The sequence below is a fragment of the Podarcis gaigeae genome (genome assembly GCF_964106915.1).
Source record: "Podarcis gaigeae genome assembly, chromosome: 10".
Classification (NCBI taxonomy): Eukaryota; Metazoa; Chordata; class Lepidosauria; order Squamata; family Lacertidae; genus Podarcis; species Podarcis gaigeae.
Genome location: NC_139686.1, coordinates 73,244,192 through 73,258,653, shown reverse-complemented (window position 1 = coordinate 73,258,653; position 14,462 = coordinate 73,244,192). Strand labels below are relative to the sequence as shown.

Genomic DNA, 14,462 nt, shown 5'->3' with positions numbered 1-14,462 from the left:
AAGTCACTGAGTTATTTACTCAGGCCCCAGTCAATAGATATTAAAATTATACAGTGCATTCATGGAAATTTGAGAGCTAAATCTGTTAATTGCATCACTAGGATATTCTAAGAAGATTTTATTGCATTCGCTTAAAACAGATTCTCTAACCACATTGGTGCCTGCAGGGAAAAAAATTAAGAAAAAATAACCCTGAAAAATGAAACTGTGCCTGTTCAGAGTTATTGCCTGCCAGCCATCTTGGATATTAAACTGTAAAAATCTAGCTAAATATTCATTATCTGCTATTATAGCACCCCAGGAAGGCAGTGCCTTAAAGCCTCTTATGACTTGATTAGCAAAGCGGAACAGTCAGAGCGGAGGCACTTTCCTTCCAAAGGAGGCCCGATTCACACCTTTTTATGCCAACTTTACAGCATCGCCATTCCATCTGTGGAGGAACATGGATGGTATGCCACCCCCCTGTGCCCTCCTGCCACGGACATAGCCCTGTATTTTGCAAAGGCTGTGCTCTCAGACAACCTGCAGGCCTAAAGGTCCTGCCCACAGGGGAGGGGGTCTGCAGTAACAATGGATGATTCACTGCTCTGGCCTTGGCTTCTCTGGCACTGGGACAATTTTCTCAGATGCCTAGGGAACCCTGTTCATCATGCTGTCCTCTGTATGTAGCGCTCATGTTCAGAGCATGGACCCCAGCAGCCACACACCACAGTGGCTTCCTGGAGGGAATCTGCTAAGAACATCTGCCCAGGCACAGGCTCTCCCATGTGATTGGGACCCCAGTTGTGCAGGGACTCCTTACAATATGGAGCTCTGAGTTGCTGTTCACTTTGATATGCTTTCTTCTGCTACGGAGGCTGGGCCCGAAACAATGGCTTCAAGTTAAAAGAAAAGAGATTCTGACTAAACGTCAGGGAGAGCTTTCTGACAGTCAGAGCTGTTCAACAGTGGAACAATCTCCCTTGGGAGGTGGTGGACTCTCCTTCCTTGGAGGTTTTTAAGCAGAGGTTGGGTGGCCATCTGTTGTGTTGTGTATGATCTAGTTGAGATTCCTGCATCTCAAGGGGTTGGACTAGATGACCCTCAAGATCTCTTCCAACTCTACAATTCTATGATTCTATGAAAGTGTAGATGTTGAAAGAGCAGGCCCAGCAAAGCACAGGACATCAGGGAGAAATGGGAGAGAGGGGTTCTACCTGGACCAGCTCAATCTGAACATTTGTCTGCTGTTTGTTCTCTCCCCCAGGTATTTGGTGATTAAAGTCACACATCTTGCTTGAGGCTTGGTTCTCTGGCATAAGCTGAAGAATGAAAAGAAAGGGGTCTCAGCCTGTGGCTCTCAGGTGGTGGATAAATGCCTGGGCAGAACCTAGAGGAGATGCCTGAGGATCCCTGGAGGTCATGTCCACCCCCCTGCCATGCAGGAATCTCAAGTAAAGCATCCCTGACAGATGGCCATCCAACTTCTGCTTAAAGACCTCCAAGGAAGGAGCGTCCACCATCTCCCGAGGGAGACCTTTTCACTGTCTAACAACTCTTCACAATACTTCTGAACTGCTCTCCATCCAAGGGCTATCACAGCCGGGTTTGGCGGTTCAGGTAACATACTGTGGCCAATAGCTATATCTGTACTGTCAAACAGCTCTTACCATTAGAATGTTTTTTTCTGTTGGTGTACCAGGTGCCTTCACCATTGTTCTCTAATCTGGTGCTCTCTGGATGGTTTGGATTACAACTCGCGGCATCCTTGAACACTGGTAATGTCAGCTAGGCCTCCTGGGAGGTTCAAACCTCTTGAGAGCACCAAGTTGGGAAAGTGTACTTCAGACTATGTCTGGCTGTTTCTTGATACCCTATATGCTGGTTTCATTTGGAGCCAGGCTCAGATTATGGAGCTGGGGGGGGGGGGCTGGCTGGCTGGCTGTGTCCCCTCTCAAAAATGTGCCTGGATCCACACACCCCAGCCCCCCCCCCATTATGCCCCTGTGGTGTCCAGCTTTTATGGAGCTGTTGAGTTTACAGAACTGAGAAGCGATACTGTTTATATGACCAATTAGACCTCAGAATTCCTAAACATTAGGAAGAACTTCCTGACAGTAAGAGCTGTTTGACAGTGGAATTTGCTGCCAAGGAGTGTGGTGGAGTCTCCTTCTTTGGAGGTCTTTAAGCAGAGGCTTGACAACCATATGTCAGGAGTGCTCTGATGGTGTTTCCTGCTTGGAAGGGGGTTGGACTCGATGGCCCTTGTGGTCTCTTCCAACTCTATGATTCTATGAGAATACTGGAATACCTTCTAAGGTGGTGGAGATGCCTACATGGTTGGATAGTTGGCAGATACTGAAAAGTGTGAACTATATTAATCAAATCCTATTTAGAAATTGTTAGTAAACCAGACTGGGGGAATCCAAATTGCATCCAAAATGAAGTGACATGAAAAATCTGGAAGGAAAGCACAGCTAATTAAATGGAATCCCTGTGGCGGGGTGCGCTCCCATCGTTCGGTCCCAGCGCCTGCCAACCTAGCAGTTCGAAAGCACCCCTGGGTGCAAGTAGATAAATAGGGACCGCTTACTAGCGGGAAGGTAAACGGCATTTCCGTGTGCGGCTCTGGCTGTGGCCAGAGCAGCGATGTCACGCTGGCCACGTGACCCGGAAGTGTCTCCGGACAGCGCTGGCCCCCGGCCTCTTGAGTGAGATGGGCGCACCAACCCCAGAGTCTGGCAAGACTGGCCCTTACGGGCAGGGGTACCTTTACCTTTACCTTTTACATTAGAAGAGCTCAGGAATGAGGGGTGCATAAGAAGAATGATATTCTTCCTTCTCTAGCAAAGCTAAATTCACACAGTGCTATTCCCCCACTGGTCTTTCTAGGCAAACTCTTGCTGCCATCTCTCTTTCAAACTCACATGATTTTAATTGGCTCCAGATTATGCTCTTTAGATTTTTTTTTTAAAAAATTACTATTGACTGTGTGTGTCAATTTGACCAAACTGCGGAAGGCAGTGGAGGACAGAGGTGCCTGGCGTTCTCTGGTCCACGGGGTCACGAAGAGTCGGACACGACTAAATGACTAAACAACAACAAGTGTGTGTCAAGATGCTCATTGCTTATTTACCATTTTTGGGGGTGGGAGAGATGATGTGGGAAGCAAGAATCTGGCAGGAGAAAGAAAGGATCAGACTGACAGCTGTCCAGACAGAATTTGCAGGACATTGTAAATATTGCTGCAAATTACAACAAAGGCAGAAACAAACTGGAGGTGCTCTTTGTTGGAATAGCTCAGCTCAGCACACATTATCACTCTGCTTTCGCAATGTTTATCATGAAACATGCAGTGAGGGTGAGCTATGAGCCTCAAGACACATCCTGTGGAGCCTCCCTGAGATTTTCATAAGGATATTCAAGAGAAGGTGGCTTCAAACCTACTTCACCCAATGCCCATATTTAAGCAATATGATGCCCCTGATTCCCTTTGTTCTCTTTGACAGGCAGTTTTCGAACAATGATGGTGATGGATCATCCCACTCCAGGGACTAATGAAAGCAAGCCACCCCCACCCCCACCCCCACCCGCAACAGAACACAAAGTGAGAGAGCGAACGGCTTAATGGGAGAGCTTTTGTTCTGCACGCAGAAAGACCTGCTGTTAAAGGATCTTAACAATACACGGAGGAAGGCTTTCTCTGCCTGAGACCTTGGAGAGCAACTGCATTGAGGAAAACCCTGGGCTATTAGATAGACCACTGACCTAGCTCAGGGCAAGTCAATTTCATACGTTTCATTTGCGGCAGAGAAGCAGGGAGTTCTTCAGATGTGCCTACATTTAAAACTTCCAATGTGTGGAAGTGTGAGGTTTTGATGTGAGGGTACATCCCTGGGAGAACCCTCTGTGGAAGCCTCAGAAGAGGATCAGAGCCAGGGGAGAGGAGGTGGACTTGGAAGACAGGTCAGGGGATGAAGGGGAACACAATGGTGGGGTGCTGACAGGTGAGAGAGAGAGGAAGAAGAGGCAGCTGGGAAGGAGGGGGGGTGAGGCTGTAACAGAATCGGAGGAGCCTGCCAGTCCTGCTGTTCTGAGCTCCCCTCCCTGCTTATCTCCAGCAGCTTTTGCAGAACAAAGAGCACAGGGAGCACAGCCCCCCCCAATGGAGTTTAAGATTGCTGCGAAAAGAGCCAGATGGGAAGGAGACAGGCGGAAGCGGGAGACTCCGATGGTCAGTTCTGGCAACTGCTTTACCAGGGCCAGTCTTGCCCATAGGATTCTCAGTTTGAATTCCGTTTCCTTGAATAAAGAATCACCTTTATTGCTCATCTCTGAGTCTCAGTGCTGACCTGCAGCTGAACCAGCCCTGACATCCCCTATGTCAGGCATAGGGAACCTTTTTGGCTTTGTGCACCCAGTTTGACTGCCCACCTGTCAGTTGCCTGACATCACAGGTGCTTTGAAGTCCCGAACTTGGGACTTCAAAGCACCACAGGAAGCCCAGACATCAGGGGCTGGAGGGAATTGCCCAATCCAGGAGACTTCAACTCTGTCACCCATTGGCCCATTGATTTCTAATTTAGGAGTGTATATTTAAGACTCTTAAACTCTCTTTGGGCATTCAGTGCTCCCCCATGAGTGGGGGTGGCCCCACTCATGCTGCCATTCTAGGCTTTGCCACCTCCATATTCTGGAAGGTCAATGCTCACAGCAGAAACATGCAGGATGGCCAGGGTTCAAAATTATGTGCAGCTGCTTCCTGAGTACAACAGGCTCCCTTCTGTAGACGTTCCCCCTTCAATGCTTGGACAATGGTGGGTCTGGGCATTGGGATACTGTAGAGCAGCTGGGCTGGGCAGCAAGGCCCTGCTCACCCTCAGGCAATTCTAAACATGTGAGGGAACTGAAAGCCCAAATAGATCTAAAAGGTTCAACAGATATTTACACGTGGAAGGACCATGCCACTAGAGCAGAGATGTGTTGTAGCATAGTGACTAAAAGGGACACATCAGTGGTGGTGCCTGCATGTGCAACTTCTACTGAGGTGCATCTGGCCCCAACTCTCCGTATTTTTAGGTGACTGGTTAGGACACACCTTTTATGGTTACTGGAGGAGACAGACCTGATTCCTCATTCCTGCTGCTCCTATTAGTAATTGTGATTTAGGGATTTGTTGCATTGTTGTTGTTGCTTTTAAATGGATTTTATGTATTCTTTTAATTTTATTTGACCACTGAGGTAAAATGTGGCTTATGCAAAGAATAGCATATAAATAATCTAAATCAGGGGTGGGGATCTGGATCTGGCTAAAAGTCCAGATCCTTATCTCTCCCACCCCAACAGGCCAATTTGACAGGTGGGCACCTGATGTCACAATGCTGTCAGGTGACCCCCTTCATCCGTACAGTTTGAAAATAAACCATGTAGGCTTAAGCTTACAATGCTCAACGCTTGTTGCCCTGAAATCAGCTTGTGGTTGGAACTTCAAAATGCCACACACAAGTCTCTACAGGTTCAGATGATCAGTGGAGCCTGCAAACCCATTTTTGGACCCAAAGAGATCTTTACTTACCCCACACCTGACACGTAAGACAGGTGGCTGTGGCTTGGTCAACATGGCTTCATGAGCCAAATGTGAGGCCTGGTGGGTCTGCTTTAGATTTCCCACTGCTGCTAGAAGAGTTGGTTTTTTTTAATCAGCTGACAATCAGGAAATCACAGGTGCAGATTTTTCTCTGCCCACCTTATATGTGTGTGATGTAGAGTCACGCCTCCATGTAACCTTAGATGCTATGTTACATGCATCATGGGAGGCAGGGTGTCTGCTCACCTCTCCACTGTCCAAGGAAGGTCCCTGCCTATTCAGTGTGTGCTCTACAGAGCAATGTGCATGCACAGATCAACCCTGTCTCCCTGACTTGTTGTGACCATGGTTTTATGCTGAATGGTCACAGAATGGCAACCTTACTGAACATAGAGTGCATATAGAGTTCCCCAGAGGGGCAGGGTGGTATTACTACTACTACTATGTGCATTGTCCAGTTGAGTTCTTTGTCACCTTGTCCCCAGTTTGAGTTTCAAGTGCTTGAGCAAACTTTCAGATCCACAGCTGTTATTTCTTTCCCAGAAAAAAATCTTTTCAACTGGACCCTAATCCTGCATTCTAGCACTGAGGCCGTTTGCTATTGATCTCAGGAGGAAGGTCTGCTTGAGTCAGAAGCTTGTAAACACATATAGCTGGTACAAAATGCATTACTTGTTACACCTTTATAATTTCAAGTCATGAAGGAGAGCCTGAGCATTTGGAACTGGACAATGTACTACAGTGCTCTGAGCCTTCTGTTAGCCGTGGAAACTAGATGAGATGACCCCAAAGGTCTACATTCCTTAATGCCATTTCTTTGATTCTAAGGTGGGCACTATTAGTCCCACAAGTGATTTATGCCAGTTTCACTAGAAGAAGAAACCAATATATGTGTAAGTTTCATTATTCCATATTGCAAGGTCCTGCCCCCTAGACTGAGTCCAAAACTCACAATTCTTTGAGAACAAAGGTCTGCTTACAGCTCCAGAGCACCCACACGTTCTTGGAGAGGAGCAACTTATTCTCCCCAAGCCTCCCTTTGTCTGGAAACAGTTAGAGTCCACCTTGAAGATCTAGCTGAAGTGGGCCCTTCTTTGAGAGTCTTCTCAAATAGCCTATGTAGGGTGGGGTGAGGGGAAATGGAGCATAGTGCACCCTTATTCTTCCCTGTCAGGCACTACCTCCATGGCTCGCTGTCACTCTGCTTTTGCTGGTGGCCCTCTCCACCAGCAGAATTGTCCCATTTCAAGACATCTCTGGGACAGCAGTGTTCCTCCATTCCTTCCAGCCTTGGCTCTGTTTACATCTAGCTGATTATGCGGGAAGGACATCAGAGGGCCTGCAGGTACAGTGTATCTGCAGGTACAGGTACAGAACTGGAGACAACTGTGTTGGTTTAAGACTCAATGAATGAGGGCAAATTTAAACACGAAAGAGCTGCTTTCCACAGCAACTGGGAACCAGGCAAGCATCGTCTCAGTTCAAGGACACGTTCCAGCCAGGCAAAAGAGCTCAAAGAGCCAAGCGAGTGAGGGGTGTCTCTTGGGGAGAGGACCAAATAGAGAGGCCAGGAGGACAACATTTGGTCTCCAGGCCAGAGGTGACCCCCCCTCTAATATTTGAAGTGACCCCATACTGAATCAGATCATTGGCCCATCCTTACCCCAGTATTGCCAATGCTAATTGGCAGTGGCTCACCATGTTCTCAAGTGCAGGATTTTTTAAATCAAGAGTCTGCCTGAGAGCCTGGAGATGCCAGGGGTTGAACTTAGGACTCTGCGCATGTCAAGCATGTGCTCCACTATTGAGTTAAGGTAAACACAACATCTCACATTGATTCAAGTTTGACTAGAGAAGACATTTCCAAATTGAACTCAGTATTCTTATGTCAAAGTCATCCATAGCAGAATTGAACTCAGCTTGGTCCACCACATGCAGTGTGAAGGCAATTCCTGGGCTTTTGGAAGGAGAATGCCCTCTCTTCCACTAGTCCTAATTCTGGCATCAAGCTAGAGAAGGAAAGGAGATGACCTCCTGCTCCTGCCAGTGAACATCATGCTTCAGGGTTATCCTCTGTGGTCAAATGATGATCACCAATCTTTATTAGCAAGTCTCTCAAACTCCCTTTCGCTCTGTGGTTTCTCTGCCCTTTTAGACCCAAAGCCACACACCACCCATCCTTTGCAGCCATGGTTATGCAGCCATCCTTTTCTGCCTGCTGAGTGTAATTCAGGTGGCTCTGCCTGACAGGAGCTGCTACACTTTCCAGCTCCTTTTGGGAGGAACCTCAGCTGGGTAGCATGACCCACATGTCTGGTTCTTCCCTGACACCCACATGGGCTTACAAGTGTTTTCCCATTGGATTCTGTAGAGTACATAAAAGGACATTGAGATGGAAAACTTGTTCTTAAGAGTTAAGATATCTCACCTGTATGGAGACGCTGCTGTAAGAACCTCCAATGACTCCTGCAATGAGTAGTGGGATGTTTTCTTGAATCGCGTACGACCCATCAGGACACATATATTCGGCTTCATCTACTTTAGTCAAAGAAGCCCTGACAAACTCCAGGGACTGTTCTAATGCATACGTGTCCCGGGAGCAAGTGTCCAAAATGTGAACTCCAAGCTTAATTCCTGGGAGCAAGGAGCTGTCTCTGTTGATCTCATCAATCGCAAACAACATTGCCTCCAAACGCTGGATCCCTCGGTCTTCATTGATTCTCCCACATTCTTCTGCTCCACTGCCCTTTTCCTTAATAGGGAACAGACCACCCAAAACCAGGTCTCCTTCAATCTTAATTTCTTTCCTCATAAAGTTGTGGTCACCTAGAGAAAGGAAGCCTCCTTTGGAAAATAAAGCCAGCGCAAGCACATGGAGCTTTGCAAACATCTTTGTTGGTCCTGTTCTGACAGCTCTAAGAAGCATCTGTAGGAGTGCTAGTGACCTTCATTCCTTCCCAGCGCATTGTGTGGCAATCTGAAATGCCATCCCATGGGCGAGGGAGGCGCAAGCCGGCCAGATCTTCCATCAAGTCTCTAGAGAGATGAAAAATGGTTAGAAAAGCCTAAAGTAAGACACATGATGGCTTTCCCCCACTGAACACATACTGAGCTGGTCTTTAAGGTTTCAGAGGACTCTGAAAACATTTTCTGTGGTGTAGGAGTAACCATGCACCCAAACCCTTCATCTCACAGCTCCTGAACATGTGGCACGAGGGCTTTGCAGAGATAGCCAAGTTCGCATAACTCTTCCCACTCAAAAAAAGCACATGGGGGCAGGCAGTGATGTGATGAGTGTAGGCGACGATTGTGCACACAGTGACACATGTGAAGCTCTTGCATTTTATGAAATGGGCCTCTGTCCTTATGTCACAATGCAGTGAGAGTGATCTGTTAGCACAAAGAAGATTCAGCTGTGGAAAAGAAGAGCTCAGGAAAAAGAAAAGGCCCCTGCACCCAAATACTGGGCAGTACAAATGTGATGCACATGGACCAATATAAACTGACTAACCATTGACCAGAGTTGCCAGCTCTGACAGTGTCAATCACATGTTAGTGTGCTGTCAATCAAGACACCTGCTTTACCCTTCCTGGCTACATAACTAGGTAAGTGGCTTTCTGGTTCACTGTTCTGCCTGGGCACATAAACATGAGTGTAGGCAAGGGAAGAGCAGGTTCATTGTCCTTGTCACAAACCCTACTCCTGTTCCTCTTCAGAATCCCCCTAGTTTGCCCAAAGATACTCTTCAGCCATGCACTCCAAGGAAAACCCCCACATAGATACCACATATTGCTGAAATTAGGGGTGGCTAACCTTTTTGGGGCCTAGAACCACATTTGCCCAATCCTCAGGGTGGGGCCGAGCACTTTGATCAACATGCCAGTGGTAGGCAGCCTGTACAGATGGTAGGGAGAGCCAGGTACACCTGCTGTTGACCTCAGAGGGCTAAGCCAGCTTATGCTGTTATGCCAAGAATGCTCCGTACCTCCCAGCTGACCAGGGACTTCTGCCCTGCACCTCAGACAAGCTCTGTATGGGCCTGGTGGTCCCTCTCTCTCTCTCTCTCTCTCTCTCTCTCTCTCTCACACACACACACACACACACCCTGATCTGCACAGATCAGCTGAGGAAGGAGGGTTATCTGAGAACTAGGAAGCAGTTGACTTGCATCACATCTGGTCAGATGTGTGAGAGAGCACTTTCATCTGCTTTAATTGTGCAACCTTGAATTTCCCGGCATGTGCATATATTTTCCCCTGCAAAATACTGACTGTCCAGAGTTGCTTTGGCTGACTGCTGTGGGAAACAGGATGTGCAACTCAAAAACGATATTGTGGACCTAGAAATAATATGGGAAAAGTGGGCAGAGAGAAGACTCGCTCAGAATTAAGCCCAGAATTAAGTTTAAGATAATAACTGATGCGAAAGAAAGAGGGGGCTTTGCCCTGCCAGACTTAAACTTGTACTATGAAGCCGCAGCTTTCTGTTGGCTAAAAGACTGGCTACTTCTCGAAGACACTGATGTACTGGACCTGGAGGGTTTTAACAATGCTTTTGGTTGGCATGCATACTTATGGTATGATAAGGTTAAGATCAATAAGGCCTTTAAGAACCATATTGTCAGGAAAGCGGTATTTAATGTCTGGACAAAATATAAAGACTTATTGGAAAACAAAACTCCAAGGTGGCTTTCACCTCTGGAAGCTAAGGCCCGAAAAAGACCCAATATGGAGGCCAAATGGCCAAAATATTGGGAAATATTAGAAAAAGATGGAGACAATTGGAAGTTGCAGAGTTTGGAGAAAATGAAGGATAAAGTGCGAGACTGGTTACATTATGCTCAGATTAAAGAAGTCTTTAAAAATGACAAAAAGTTAGGGTTCCAGGTGGAGAAATCGAAGTTGGAAACAGAATTGTTAGAACCAAAGACTAAGGTACTATCAAGCATGTATAACTTGCTGTTAAAATGGAATACACAAGACGAAATGGTTAAATCGGCTATGATAAAGTGGGCACGGGATATTGGGCATAACATTATGTTTGAGGACTGGGAAAGGTTGTGGACCACTGGGCTGAACTTCACTGCATGTAATGCTCTGAAGGAAAATGTAATGAAAATGATATATAGATGGTACATGACCCCAGTTAAACTTGCCAAAATATACCATTTGTCTGAAAATAAATGTCAGAAATGTAAAGAAAGTGAAGGAACATTCTTTCACCTCTGGTGGACTTGCCCTAAAGTGAAGGCCTTCTGGGAAATGATATATAATGAGCTGAAAAAGGTATTTAAGTATACCTTCACTAAGAAACCAGAGGCCTTCCTTCTGGGTATTGTCGGTCAGAAGGTGCTAAAGAAGGACCGAACATTTTTCATGTATGCAACAACGGCAGCAAGGATACTCATCGCTAAGAACTGGAAAACTCAAGATCTACCCACACTGGAAGAATGGCAGATGCAGCTGATGGACTATATGCAACTGGCCGAGATGACTGGCAGAAGTCGAAACCTGGGAGAAGAGAGGGTTGAAGAAGACTGGAAGAATTTTAAGATTTATTTACAGAAACATTGTAATTTGGTTGAATGTTAAGAAGGATGCTAGATCATAAATAACTGTCCACCACTAAATTAGATTTGAATGCGATGATAAGTGAGACTAAGGAAAATACAAACCTTTTGGAGAACTGTTAGATTGTACTTAAATGAGCGGATATAAGATTGTAAACAAGATGATAATTTGCTTGAAAAAACTTTTTAACGATGTAAGTGGGAGCGGGAGACGTGAGAGAGTCCAAAGAAGTGATGAAATTATGCTATGATATAAGTAATGTTGTTTATTATTTATGCATTTGTATTCAAAAATTTTAATAAATATTTATAAAAAAAAAAAAGAGAGAAGACTCGCTCTTTTTTCCTCATAATACTTGAACCCAGGGTCAGGCAGTGAAGATGAATGCCTGATTAAGAACAGACAAAAGGAAGCACTTCTGCACATAGTGCCCAGTTGAACGACAGCATTTGCTCCTGGGAGATTTAGTGGTGGCCAGCGACTTAGATGGCTTTAAAATGGGACTGGACAAATTCATGGAGGGTAAAAGTGGTTATTAGCCATGATGGCTATTTAGTGCCTCTAATATCTGAGACAGGACACCTCTGAATAGGAGGGAATTGGCGGGAGAGGGCTATTGTGCTCATGCCCTGGTGGAAAGTCATTTTGAGTTCCACTTTTCTGGAAAAAGCATCATCACCATTGGCATTTGGTTGGTCTCTATGGAAACAGAATGCTGGACTAGACAGGGCTTTTGTCTGCTCCAGTAGGACTCTTACATTTCTGTGTTGAGATTGAGCCTGGGTCACAAGCAGGAGGACTATTCTCACATTTTTGTTCTCTTGGGTTCCCCTGGATCCAGCTTCTCATTCTGTCCACTCTGGTGGGGCTGATACCAGCTCCCCGCTAGATGCATAGCACCCCTGTCTGGTAGATTGTGCTCCTGATCATGCCAGAAGCAAGCTTAAGCACTTACACACACCATATATTCTGGGTGAGGTATGTATATTGGGGGGAGCACTGGTTGTTGTTTTTTGTCCTTGATCCTGTTTCATTAAATTGCAAGATTGGTGTGTTAGCCCTCAAAGTAAATAAAGTATGGTAATATTTATATAGGGCACTTTAATAATGCATGACTGTACTTACCTTTTTCCTTAAAGCAGAATTTATAATGATGGCACTTGCCGGCCTATGTATAATTTAGAAACACTTAGCATTATTTAAAAGAGAGTGCTAAGAAATTTAAAGGAGAGAAAATTAAAATTTAACACCAAAAGAAGGAGAAACAAGGTTGTTTGTTGCTGTAGTTTTCTTCTCTTTCTTCTCCTTCCCACCCATGTGATTGTGAGGCAAAGGAGGGGGATCTGCAGGCTTTTAATTGGTAGGAACTCCTGTAAAATGGTCAAGACGCTTTTTCTATTGACAAACAGCCTCAACTGTAGCTCATCTAAGAAGTCCAGAGTTTTGCCTTCATGGACGAAAAGTGATAGCTGTGCTGCAAAAAAGTGTCTTCACTGTTCACCACTGGCAATCTGCTTTTGTTATTTCATGTGCACAAGCTCCAAGGTTAGCAAAGAGGATGTCTCCAAAGGATAAGAGATACCAACAAAACACATATCCCTGGTGTTTGGATATGAATTTCAAGGACTCATCTCAACAAAGGGAGGAGTATTGAGAGCCCTGGATATTTCATAATTAAATTCCAACTGGAGAAGAATTCACATTTAAGCCCCCTTCACCTGCGGAGCACCCACTTCCCTTCTCCCCCAACTGTATTGGAGAGTGAGGTTTAGAAGAAAGATTCTTAGTCTCTCATAGCAGATTTAGCAACATGGAGATTGCTCCAAGCAAATTAAAGCCTGGTTAGATTTGCATCTACCCTCAACCACATTTCAGCAAATGTTCCTTACAAAAATACTTGGGCTAGAATAAATCACAGACAGTTAGCTTTGCAAATAAGTGAAGATTTTTCTCACAGAGGTTTCAGAAGTTACAGCAAAAAAAAATTAAGACTGCATGGTTCCTTCTTGTTCCAGGAAGCAGAGTAGAGCAGTTCAATAAATGTAAGGTTTCAGCTGCCCTTGGGGAAACTACATTTCCCAAGGGCTACCAGGATATTGCATCTTTGTGGTATACTGACATATACCATAAAGTCCTGCCTCCTTCCTTCACCCAGTGACTAGTTGGGTGAGAGGGATTTGGGGGCTTATTATTTTATTTTATTTAACAAAACACTTAACTGTACTAACATGTCTAATGGGGTTACAGTGGAGACAAAGGAGAGCCCAAGTTCAGAAATGAGGCAAGCTATTTCCCAATTTTGGGGGCAGATAACTTGGCTTACATTCTAGACAAATCTGGTGCAAACCAAGAGTTGTGCAATGACTGCAGATTAAGAACTCTGATGCTGTTCTGCTCTGTTGATGTTTCTAAAAAAAGTCATATATAGTCTTGTTTAATTCTGCTGCTGAAATCAGTGAAAAGGACTTAAATTTTGATGGATCACAATCTAGTATTTAAATAGTAAAGGTAAAGGGACCCCTGACCATTAGGTCCAGTCGTGACCGACACTGGGGTTGCGGCGTTCATCTCGCTTTATTGGCCAAGGGAGCCGGCGTACGGCTTCCAGGTCATGTGGCCAGCATGACTAAGCTGCTTCTGGCGAACTTCAATTCTGGTATTTCAATAAAGGGGCACAATTCACTAAAAGGAACAGGAAGTGTGAAACTGGGAAGGTTTCCTTTAAGTTTAGTTTGTTTAGACAAAAATCCACTGAGTTCAGTGAAAGTTATTTTGTAGAAAATGTGCCTCAGAGACAGGAATGTACATATACAGGGAATGAGGAGTTAAATCTAAATTTTGTACAAAGGTAATAAAATTCTAGTTGGAATTAATCATGCAAATCATAAATCTGAATATATTCATTTTGCCATACAAATTAAAACTAGTTTTTGTCATTAAAATTATTCTTCCCATATCCTCACAACCACCACTGCAGAATGCTAGCATTTGAAACTAGGCATGGATGTCTGCAACATTTCAACAGCTGCTTTCCTTGCATTGCTTCTGGGATCACCTGATCGGGGCTAGAAATTGTCTTACCTGTGGTTCTGAAGCCATTTCTGTCCATTTGCAGTGTGACTTGCTCTCCCAGGATCTAATTATTAGTGATTTGACAGACTCTGAAGTATAAAAGGCTCAAGTCAAATCACACCAGTGCAGCAGAAGGAGCTGACAAGCTCGATTCAAGATTCCCAGATCATTTGTGAGAAGACTCAGAGAAAAGGCCTCCCCATTATACAGAATAAGGTGGCGGACGAATGGTGGAAAGGGGAGGTTGTCGTGT

The 14,462-nt window shown here is 45.2% G+C and overlaps 1 protein-coding gene and 1 long non-coding RNA gene across 2 annotated transcripts in view; one reads left to right on the top strand and one right to left on the bottom strand.

Moving 5' to 3' along the window:
- LOC310826609 overlaps nucleotides 1-14,462 on the top strand; it is a 249,990-nt gene that overhangs the window by 149,928 nt on the left and 85,600 nt on the right. The window lies entirely within an intron of this gene.
- The window catches only part of GRM3 (glutamate metabotropic receptor 3), a 97,959-nt gene that overhangs the window by 27,124 nt on the left and 56,373 nt on the right, over nucleotides 1-14,462 (bottom strand). The window contains exon 2 of the mRNA XM_083701427.1: nucleotides 7,995-8,602. Within this exon, the coding sequence (XP_083557553.1) occupies nucleotides 7,995-8,492 (498 nt within the window). The 5' untranslated portion in view covers nucleotides 8,493-8,602. The remainder of the gene's footprint in view (nucleotides 1-7,994; nucleotides 8,603-14,462) is intronic.